At 32.9% G+C, this 12,267-nt stretch overlaps 1 protein-coding gene across 5 annotated transcripts in view; it reads right to left on the bottom strand.

Moving 5' to 3' along the window:
* Positions 1–1,234: 1,234 nt before the first annotated feature.
* Positions 1,235–12,267, bottom strand: part of EML1 (EMAP like 1) — a 154,157-nt gene continuing 143,124 nt past the window's right edge. For all 5 annotated transcript variants that reach the window (XM_087922171.1, XM_087922170.1, XM_026698481.2 and 2 more), the window contains 6 exons: positions 8,384–8,472; positions 6,639–6,736; positions 5,806–5,893; positions 5,554–5,649; positions 4,715–4,845; positions 1,235–2,606 (listed from right to left, as the gene is read on the bottom strand). In XM_087922171.1, the coding sequence (XP_087778297.1) occupies positions 2,481–2,606; positions 4,715–4,845; positions 5,554–5,649; positions 5,806–5,893; positions 6,639–6,736; positions 8,384–8,472 (628 nt within the window). In that variant the 3' untranslated portion in view covers positions 1,235–2,480. The remainder of the gene's footprint in view (positions 2,607–4,714; positions 4,846–5,553; positions 5,650–5,805; positions 5,894–6,638; positions 6,737–8,383; positions 8,473–12,267) is intronic.

Raw genomic sequence — 12,267 nt, 5'->3', positions numbered from 1 at the left:
GTATTAGATTAAAACAAAACAAATATACTAGTCATTTATAATGTACACATACGAAGAGTGGTCAGGACTCTTTTGCCAGCAAGACCCTACAATCCTGATCAATTTGATGAAGCCAGATAAGGGAGCTTTCAGGGGTAGAAGAGAAATTATTCACAGGTGATAACCATGATTCACATCTTACTAACTTGACTGGGTAAATTCATTGTTATGATTATACTATCCATTTGAAAAATGTTTATTAAAAACTATTTCAGAGATATATGAACAAACATTTTAAGACAGTTATTTTATTTTTACTTTGTATTTTTCAGTATATTTTCCTAACTTTAGAATTGTTCTGATTTTTTTCTACTTTTGATTTCTAAAGTATTATTTTATCTAGCACTGATTTTGTTTTACTGAGTTTAAATGCTTTGATACAAATTTTCATATATTTAATATTCACTACAATTTATTTCAAGTGCTTAAACACATGTTGCAACAAATAAATTCTATCAATGAATTTTGTATATAGAAATCCAGCACTGATGAACTGATTTCACCTTCTCTGTATAAAAGCTAATACTTAGAAATACAAATACAAAGGCAAAGTTCATGTAGATTCAGATTGCTTTGGAAAGTTCTATTCCTGTATAATACATTAAAAGTTTCAATATCAAACTCAATTCATATTGAAAAGTATAATTTCAATCAAACACTACACTGATGTTTATTAGTGTCCTGCAATTTCAACATAGCATGTCAGATATGTAATTTAGAAGGCTTCCAATTTATTAAAACTGCAGCCTCTAAAAACCAGAGCTTAAAGTTTCCTTTCCATTTGAGGAAAAAGGCCTTTTATTATTTAGCTTTTCAGAGCCTATTTATAATTCTGTTCATTTCAAGTATTTAGATAGATTTCCCCCATATAAACAGAAAATTGTAACTGGTTAAACAATCAAAACGCGTTAATCTGCCACATGAGCTACTTTATGCTATTTCTAGTCTTACTTCATTGCAAAACAGTCTCTTCTTATACTATAAATACCAATCCATGAAACACTTGAGCAAAAAAAAAGGGCAAATTGTTCATTATTATGCAAGGCATTACCAAATATGTTTTATCAAGTGGCTGCATTACATGATTTGATATCAGGCATCCTTTGCAATGGGACACAGACCTCTTGAACTGAACACTGTTGCACTGACATCTTTAAATACAACAAACGTATTTGCCCCAGGGGCCAAAAAAATTTTCTTAATGGTTCACATGTTTATTTTCCCATTTCCTCTGCTGGTTTATAGTAAGCTTAAAAAGATCTCTTTATACATGATCTACTGGATCTTAAAATACAAATATACAATATCCATAAGCAAAAGACAAGTAAAGCTTTGAATGACTCACAATTTCTTATGAACTTCTAACATTTTTATACATGTATAAACATTCATGCTGATCAACATACAGAATGATTTCCTCTATTAACCAAACATCTGAGAAGGGATCAGACAGGTTATTTGTAAGAAATGTTCATATTTTTTTTTCAATTTAAGTTGGAACTTTAATTCCTGCTTGTATATTCAAGTTAAAACTGGTAGTCCATATTTAGGATCACCACATCTGTGCTGTAAAAATCTACATAAGCACTTTCCCCCCTTCCATTCAACTTTATGGCAGGAAAAAAAATATTTCATCTCCTTGCTGCCATCTGGTGTTCATCTGGATCTCTGCAGCATAGATACAGTAGTATGTAGTATTATGTATAATTATGTATAATTTCAGAGAATGAAATCAAAGCACAATCCAACAGTGTTAATCTTACTGAAATCAATTCTTTAGCTGCAAATAAATGAACATTCTAATTTTCACATTTACTCTTTTAAAGAGTTTATAACTCTAGTAGCAAATTGGCCAAAAATGTTGTTTGAACCTTTTATTTCATTTCACAGGCAACCTATGAAGGTTCCACTGAAATGAACAACACACAACAGCAGTGTTTAATGGTTGTTTACTTATCTCATCTTGGTCTAAAATTTCTGTCTGCTTTCTTCACTGTTAATTAGAAATAGATGTACCATCATTTATGCAATTGTTGATATTCCGACAATGTAATTAAGACAGTACAGAGCTGATAAACAGCAAAGCGGCCATGTGTAATATTAGAATAAGCTTTTTGGTGACTATTTAATAGATTTTTTTTCATTTATATTGCATAAATATTCAAGCCATGACTTCATTTTAAACTTGAATTTCTTCATCTAATATACAACAAAGAGATGATAATTGCTTTTTGAGGTGATACTTAATGAATAACCAAAATAATTATGGTAAGTAGCCAAGGACTTAAATTTCCTGAGGTTTGTAAGGATTTCAAAATTTCAAAATCACAGTGACTAGGGCTAGACAGTAACCATACTGTTAAATTTTCAATATACATCTTGTACAGAACTGTGATGCAAGGCCAGTTCTTGTTTGCATATAGCTTCATGCAAGAATTCTCCTAAATAACTCGCCATTGCATAATACTAGTATCTTTTCCACCGGTGGAGATGAGATGAGTATCTTCATATAGAAAATCTACATTGGTTACATGACTGCTATGTCCACCATACACATGACTTGGAGCCTGAAAGGCATAAATAAAAAGGCACATTCAGTAATAAAGTCAGAATTGGTAAAGGGAACAACATAACCTGTCAGTTATAGCTAATAATTAGAGGCCAATCTAGAGAGAAATCATGCCATGTTGTTCAGCAGGTGATACCACCTGTCTGACCTTGATTCAGCTTGGAAGCTAAGCAAGATCAGACCAGATGGGCAACAACCAGGGAACATCAGGGATGAAAGTTAGACTGGGAAATAAACACACAAGAAGAAAGGAACAAACCAGTTTTATAGTCTGGCGTTATTTTTGCTTCCATCAGCCATGCAGGAAGGTACATCACTATGCTTATGGCTAAAACCTATACTTCCTTGATAAATGTACATTGGAGTTTTGCTATGGCTTCTGCTGCTACATTTTTGTGTGTGTGCCTTCAAGTCACTGTTGACTCCTGTCAACTGCTTAGACAAGCCTTGCAGTTCTCTTGGCAAGATTTTGAAAGTTGTTTGCTGTTGCCACCTACTAGGGCTCAGGAAAAAGTGACTGGCCCAGGTCACCCAACTGCCTTTGTGCCTAACAGGGACTAGAGTTCAGATACTCTCTCTTCCTAGGCATTCTTACCACTGGACCATACTGTCTCTCTACCAGGATATTAATCCAGCATATAAGGAACATATGGTATATAAAAAAAAGATTTTCCCAAAGGTTCTTTTCCAAGAGGCAGCCAGACCGTCTGGTTTTTCTTTTAAGACATTTCACTTCCCATCCAAGAAGCTTCTTCAGCTCTGACATTCTCTACCATCCAGTCAGAGCTGAAGAAGCTTTTTGGATGAGAAGCAAAACGTCTTTAAAGAAAAACCAGAAAATCCGGTTGCCTCTTGACAAAGCACCTTTGCGACAATCATGACCTGGATGACTTGAGAATCTCCATAAATAGACAAATACATTATTTTCAAATGTATTTGCTTCTCACTGCTTTTAATGTAGGAATTCTTAGTCATTTAACTCCTTCTTTGATTGGCAACCAGATAATGCAGCATAATTTGCATTGGTCCTGGAACAATTTGCTTTTAAAAAACAACCCATTACTTCAGGCGAGGGCATTAAGTGTTTAAATCTAAATTTAAACATTTAAACAAGCTTCCCGCTGGAGCAGGGATATTGATTTTGTCTCTAATGTTTCAAAACAGTATTGTTATCTGTGGCCGCTTATTCACTGATAAGACTAAGAAACAGTAAGGCCAATTTACATAGTTGCAAGGCCACAGGGATTACATTTATCATTTTTAATAGATAAATGTATTTCCTAGAAGTGAATACCACATCAAAAATAACTTCACTAACTTTTCAAGATAATGCACACCATAATCTGTAACGCATCAGATTCATTTAGGAATTTTAGGATATATTTTGAAAGCTATAAAAAAGGAAGAAAGTCAATTTTATCTTTAAAATGGATACAACATTGATGTGCCATGGTGGCACAATGATTAGAAAGCAATATTGCAGATTAACTCTGCTCACTGCTAGGAGTTCAATTTCTTCATTTCTGACTGGTTCAAGGTTGACTCAGCCTTGCATCCTTCCGAGATCAGTAAAATGAGGATCCAGATTGTTGGGGGCAATATGCTGGCTCTGTAAACTGCTTAGAGAGGGCTATTGCTATTTGGTATAAGTGCATTTCCTAGCTTGTTTGAGAAGACAGATATCAAATAATTAAGTTCTTTTAGGCACTCAACTCTTTTAATGTTTTCTGTTTTGTAATTTATTAAATGAATTGTTCTGTAATTCTTTAGTGAACAGCTTTATCTAAATTAATATCATTTGATTCCATTTTAAAATGCTAATGAGGAAACCTATATGGACTGATATATGTATTTACTGAACGACTGTGATATAAATTGTTACATTGATATAGTACTATCTAAATCTGCATGAAATTCAGTGAAAGAAACAATTATAAATACAATTTAGTTTCTATAATTATTAAAATAATAACTGAAACCATGTTAAATTCAAGTTGACAGAATACAAATAAAAGATAACTTCTTCAAAATATTTAAATCAAACAGTATGAATGATTTAATCAAAACAACTTATGCAAATAGTCTCTAATATAGCTGGTGCCTTACCCTAAATTGTGAGCATGGGTAAGAAAAGAGATGTACTTTGCCAAAGTCATCACCAGTTGATAATAAATTTATTTCATGTGAGCGACAAAGGGCATTTATATCTGTGCCATCTGAACCTTCTGGCCATACACCTAAAATAAGAAATAATCATTTATATATTCAACTTTTTGAAGATCCCACTTCTTGCCAAAACTACAAATATATCTGCATTATATTTCTGAACTGCTTAAAATATGGCATAAAACAATCCAGATCCCATTTCTTGGCACGTATCAGAATCTGGATCTCCCAGATAAAAACAGAGACTGAAACATGTGCTGAGATATAGCACTGGTGTTTTGTTAGACTGGTATATGTACAGGTTTAGTAAACACAGACTGAGTAAATATATCATGACTAAACCATGGATTGTTCAATATATGATAATAGCTAGATTTAAATTATATTATATAATATAAACCAAGGTTTATGGTAGCTAGATTAATAAGATGGTCCAATACACAGTCATGTAATGCTCATTATGGCTTAGCATAGATTATGACAAATATGCTGCTATGAAGAAAGAAAAATGGAATTTATGTTGATTACAATGTAATAGTAACAGTAGTACTGCTATTAAATTTATCATGTACTCATAACTATGAAGAATAAAAGCATGGAATAGAAACAGATATTAATACTATAGCCAGGAACAGTCAATTTAAAAAAATCATATTATAAAACAAGAAGTCTCAAAATTAAAAGAGCCTTAACATGTTACAAAGGATGAATGAATGCCTCCAACATTATAAATATTATAAATTGCCTATAGATGGCAGTAATGAACATCATATACTTACCAAAAACATGAAATCCTAGAGTACACGTGTAAGTAGCCCATTCTATATCTCTAGTGGTTTCCACACTTACTACTTGCTTACAAGCTGAAGGAACCCCTATTAAGAATAAAGAATTGGGAATGAAAATATTAATGATAAAGCGTTAGGATAATTATAACTGAAAACTAAAAGACCAAAGATAATCTCTATAATGGAATCTTGGTGCTAAAGAACATACTCTTTATTCAAGGCAATATACTGTTTGTTACTTACAGTATAGGATTTCATAGTCCCCTGAATTAGACACAAGATACTGAGAGTTAGCAGACCAATCCAAGTGAGTAATGAAACTGGAATGACCCTATGAAGAGATGCATTGTATTAATTCCAACAGCATAACATTATACATAGTTGCATCTTGCAACAAACCAGAAGTTGTGGAGTGTTTCCAGTAGAGTGACTAAAAAACTTTTGCCCCACCTACTATGCAAGTATGGATTTAAGCTGTTTCTTAGCTCTTGGCAGCATCTTTTTGTCCAGTCTCCCAACATCTTTCTCACAAACAATTATACTTCGACCTTAAAAACTTGTATTTGTCTTGAGTATTTATTTTATGGTAATCCTGACTGTATAATTCGAATAAGAAATCAGTAACTCGTTCTCCAGTTTCAAAATGATTTTAATTATTGGTTCATAAATGCAACAAATTCTTGACTATTTACTCTTTTCTTTTTGAACCCCAAATTATTGTTACTGTCTTTCTGGAAGCAATGTAAACAAAAAAAATGTCAAAAAACTCACTCTGTTCAATTCCTCAATCAGTGCAGGACATCACTAACATTTTAGTCCTAAAGCCTGAGTAAGAGCCATGTTTTGGGGCCATGTACACTTTAGGGGAGGGATACTGTTCCCCAGGGTAGGCACAATTACAAAGAATATGTAATCATTTAAATATACACTAATCTTTCAATAGAATTAAACATTTTCAAATATTTGTTACTCAAATATTTTGTTACTTTCAAGATATTAAATAAATCAACTTGGAATATTAAATAAATACAAAAAGAAGCCTGTATGCCTAAGAATATAATAAGATTATGACTTACTGAACATTTGCCAATTCTACTGTATTTTCTTCCATTGTCACTAACACTGTATATATAAATGCAATTGTCATGAGAGCCTATTGCCAAGAAGTTGCCATCTGAAAAACAAAAACAATAAAACTGTAATCACACTGATGAAGCAGAAATATTATTTGAGCAAGCACTTTTAAAATATATCTGGAAGTGAGATTACATACAACAAGGCACTGGGAAGAGATCCCTTTCTCCTACATGAATTTTTCCATGTTTCAGTTTAAATCTGAGGCCCTATTTCAGGGAATGAAGGCATCTAAGTGTATTAATTGATATAAATCATTTCAATGACACTTTCTTTGTTATATTCTCTCCTTAAAGATTTACAAAGGTTTTTAGGCTTGTGGGGTATGGTGTTGAGCTGTGATGATTGCTTTTTAAAAACATATTTTTAAACTGATTTTTTATTATAGGATTTGTTTAATTTTATTATTCATATTTTGTTTTGTAGAAGGAATTGTATTATAGAGGCTGCCCTTGAGGGACCACCATAATACAATTTGAGGTTTTAATAATTACTAGAATTATAACATTCTAATTACTAGAATCATAACATACAAATATATATTTCACCAAGAGCTTTTATTCAAGCATAAGCACCAGAAGATATTAGAAAACTTAAGACCTGCTTAGCTGCTCGAGGGGCAATCTGTATTTTTGCTTTTATGATATTTATTAATAAGGTTTTTATATTGTATATTTTTTGATTTTATTTATTTATTGTTCTTATTGATTCTGGTTTGCTGCCCTTAGTCACCATTGGTGAGCTGGACAGCTATATAAAATTAATTAATTGGTTACTTATACAGTATTTCATTCAGATCAATGAATGAAAAGGGCAACTCTTGGTGGTTTGAATCATAAGGAATGAATGCATAAGTCCATTGCGATGAGTCAACCTGAAAAGTAATTTTTAGCATGGTCTACCAGTGACAAATGGGCAAAAGACACAGTCATAGTAGCAACTGGATACTGAGGTATCTGGTTTCCAAAAGTGAAATTAGGATTAGGATATGCCCTTGCCAAGCTTCCCATTACTACAAGGAAATTGTACCTATGTGGTTAAATTCTACTAGATTCGCTTATTTATTTAGATAATTTATATGGCTGCCCGCTCATTTTTAATGATTCTAGGTGAAAAATATAAACCCAATATACAAAGAGTAAAAACAACACAGACACACGCAATCTCTCCTGGCGACAACAAGCAATCAAACAAGCCATTTGATGGGCTTCATCCCACTCTGGATTCCGCATCACGTCTGCTTCCTATAACCATATTCTATATCACTTCAATTTAGCATAAAGTTCATCTTAGGTTAGGACAAACCTAATGCATATGGGTTTTTGACACAACAGTTCATTATTTTACTATTTACAAAGGAATTCTAGTAACATGGTGCAAGAGCTTAATCTAGACACCACACCTAAATCAAAAGAACTGACTGAAAGTCATAGTAGCATTATTATGCCAAAATAAAATGATACAAATTTGCAGTTGATGAAAAAAATAAGAAGTTTCAGTTGAAATGGTATTCTGATTAAAGAAATCAAAATATATTCACAATTCACTTTTTTATAATTCTGGAGATTCTGATCAGCAGAAGCAAGAATTGCAAAACTGTTATTTATGGAGATTAATCGCTATGTTATGAAAATTCTTTTTTGATTAACCAACTGATTAAATGATGCCAAAGTAAACAAGTCCAAACCTGGTGAGTAACGCATTGTGGACAGCTGTTCATTTCCATCTGTATGTACAGTGACCAAATCCTTTGTTTCAGTATCAAACACAAACCACCTGTTAAAAACATTAAGAGGATAAAGTTGTTTCATATGAAAGCTGCTAAATCAGATCAAATATAGCCTTAGTTCAGCCTCTACAACTTTGTATCCTCCACATAAAAAGTATGTGTTGGTACCCCTTAACAGTTCCTGTTGGTTTACAAGGGATGTAAGTATTACTCTAAACAATGTATATAATGTTTGCATAAAAAATAAAATATTAAGTAAAATTTGTAAATAAATAAATAAATTGAAAAGGGGAAGAACTTTGTTTCAACCCCAGAGGCTATTTATTTTGTGATATGAATCCCATTATAGAAAGTCAAATTAGTTTTTAATGACAAAGTATCCAATGGTTAAACCACAATAAGTAGCCTAATAATGTGGGGTAGACTAGACAGTATGGGCCTAAACCACATACTGTATATCTCTGTACATCATTATGAACATCCTGAGTTGAACACAGGAAGCACCTAACAGTCTGTTTCTTTTTCTTTTTTAATTCATGTTTTATTTAGTTTTCCTTTCATACCATACATATTTTGTGGACAGTGCATTTAGTGGGTCAATGTCTTTTTTAAAAGACATTGTTAACAATGATAATACAAATAAGTATATATAAGCCTAATCTTCCAACTTTAACAAATTATTCTCTCTTTATACTTCTTTCTCATTTTTTCCATTAATTCATTTAAGCATTAATAACATTTCTTTTCACCATGTATTTATTATTCCCTATTAAGTCACTTATATTTAATATTTTAAAATTTACTCATTATTCCACCATATTTTCAATATCCCAAATATCTAGAACTTCTAATCAGACCAAATATTAACAAAATTCAGTAAATCCAGGGATTATATCTCAAAATCCCCACAATTTCTAATCCTTAAACGTTTTAAATTCACAATATCTTTTAACACACTGTTAATATTAATAATACAATTAAATTACCTAATCCTAAACTTTCACCTTCTTCCCTTAGCTGACTTTTAAATATAGCAAATTCTATTATCTATTAGTATATATGCTATATTTTCTACTTTTCCATTTTATTAATATATTTTATCGCTATCTATCATCTCTTAATCTTTTTGGAGTTCCATCATCTATTAACTTTTTAATCACCTTTTTCTTTCTCTCTCTTGGTTTCTTATAACTTTTTCTAATGTTTTTATACCCACTAAGTATTCCTTTCGGTTTGCCTTTTATCTCTTTCTGCTGCATCCTTTGAACTCTCATACATAAGTCTTTCTTTTTTTAAAAAAGAGATTTTTCTTTTTTTTCCCCTCTAAACTTTTTTTTGAAGAGATTTTTCTTTTTCTCTGTTCTATTATAAATTTCTAAGGAGTTCCTACTTATCAATCCTTTCTCTTAATTATCTTTGTCTTCTTGTATCTCATTTTGATTTTTCTCTTCCACTGCTTTTTCTAATTTCTCATCTATTTTCTGAATATTTTGTTCATCTTTTTCCCCCAGTTGTTGAGGAGCTTCTACACTATTTCTTTATCTTTAGATAATCCCCTTGTCTCATTGTTCTTTATAGTTTCATGCATGTTTTTAAGCATCAAAATTATTTTTTCATATTCCTCTATTATCCCCTGGTAATCCATTTTGTTACAATTCAATACAAATTACTCAATATACCTCTATAGTTCCAATGTCTCAATATTTAAACACTCCCACAGAGCCAGTTATTAGTAAAATTTAATCAATCTCATAGTTATATCTCCAAATCTCCTAAGTTTATAATTTTTAAAATTCTTTAGTATTTTACAATCTTTTGATCTTCCAATTGTCTTCTCAATTGTCCAAATTTTAAAGTCTTATTTAATTTTCCTTCTTTTTCCTTTTCTTCTGTCACTTTTCTTCTTTTGCCTCGTATGATGTCCTATCAAATAGCATTAGTAGTCCAAATCCAAATTAGTCCACTATGTTTTCTCCAATCTTTCAAGTCATCAGTCCAATAACCAGTTTCAATAGAATTTAATTATTAGCAATTTAATTTGTCTTTAAAATCTTCAAGAGGGGGTGAAACTCACTCAATAATTCAAAATATACAAATTGCCTTCTAAGATAAGAGTCAAGGTCAGGCCATTTTCCAGGCTCTGTTTACTTTCTTCTGTTATGTGTATTAAACATTTGTCACTTTCACTGAAAGTTCTCACACTGTAGTGCCTCTCTTCTTCCAGTAGATGGCTCTCCTTCCAAGTTCCAGCATTAAACAGTATGTCAAAAACAGCTGATTTTCCAATAAATCCAGGGGATTTAAGAATACATATAAAAAAGACAATTTCTCCCAAAAATCACCTTTCAAGTTGTTTAGCTTTTTCCAGACTTTCTATAATTTAAAGCTTCCTTTGAGCATTCTTTTCCCTCTTAATTTTCAATCCTTAATCTTCTCCATGAGACTAATCGCCATTTCCTCAGTACTTGGAGGTTATTTTTAAAAATTCTTTCAAAAATTCTTATATTTAAATAAAGTCTTTAAAGTAAGAGTTGGATATTATCTCACCCAGTTTCAATGCTCTGTCCATACCCTGCTCCAGCATAAATCTTTGGTCCTAGTTGTCTCAGCTTGTGACTGCCAAAAATGGCCGTTGTCCCTGTTGCTGCTCAAGAGAGCTTGCTTCTGACCTAATGAGGAATTTGCGAGTTCCTCATGGTCCACGAAGCGCCTCTCCTTTCTTTGCCGCCCTTACAAGGCAATTTTGATCCCGTAGGGTCTCCTGACAGCAGTTGCTGGCTGGATTTTATGGGACTCAGCGGAGACTGCTAATTTCCAAGCTGTTCTTGCCGCAACATCAACCAGAAGAGACCAAACAGACCAAATAGTCTGATTCAAACAGGGTAACCTGGGTCCCTCCAGGAAGCATCACTCACTGTCCATGCTGTGGAATCCGGAATATCTATATTTCTGAAGCATGTCCCACAGCTACCATATAAAAATCAATTAAAATAGTCCAGGCTTCATATTATGAACAGTTGAGTTACTGAGCCTAAGTCTTTCTTCCAAAGACTGAGCTAGTTTTTCAGCTGAATGTAATAAAAGACATTTCTTGACAAAGACACAGTATTAAGTGATATTCATCACTGAACTGGATCCAGGATGACTCCAAGTAGAAATCTGTATTTAGGAGGGAACCACTACCTTTTCCAGAGATACCTTTGTTCAGACTCCCCAAGTCTGCTTTCTCTGACTTCTCACAAACAAACAGTAATACTTGTTACAGGATACAACATGTAAAAACTCCTGGGGCTGCAGGGCTACTGCTCTCTCCAACTTCTTGATTTAATATACAGTGAAGAGCATTGTATAACACTTAAAATTGCATAGGTCCAACACACTTTTAAGCAAAAATCTATTTTTAAGGTGGTGGAGAATTTTACCTGCCAAAGAGCAGCAGAATCAGGATGGAGTCTTAAGGATCAGGATGGAATCTTCAGTGACCCTAAATATGCATGATTAGGAAGGCTCTATCGTGGGACCGGCACAAACAACTCAAAAACCTACCCTCAGTAGTTAAATAACAAAATTGAGACAAACCCTAGTACAGCTAATCCTCAACTTACAACCGTTTGCTTAGTGACCGTTCAAAGTTACAATGACACTAAAAAAACCCTGACTTATAACCATTTCTCAAACTTATGACCATTGCAGCATCCCCATGGTCATGTGATTTACATTCGGATGCTTGGCAACTGACTCACATTTATGACAGTTGCAGTGTCCCGGGGTCATGTGATCATCTTTGGTGACCTTCTGCCAAGTAAATCATTGGGGAAACCAGATTCGCTTAACAACCATGT

The sequence above is a fragment of the Pseudonaja textilis genome, chromosome 1 (genome assembly GCF_049901715.1).
Source record: "Pseudonaja textilis isolate UNSWEBS1 chromosome 1, rPseTex1.2, whole genome shotgun sequence".
Taxonomy (NCBI): Eukaryota; Metazoa; Chordata; class Lepidosauria; order Squamata; family Elapidae; genus Pseudonaja; species Pseudonaja textilis.
The sequence above is the reverse complement of the archived record's forward strand: the minus strand, read 5'-3'. Positions and strand labels throughout refer to the sequence as shown.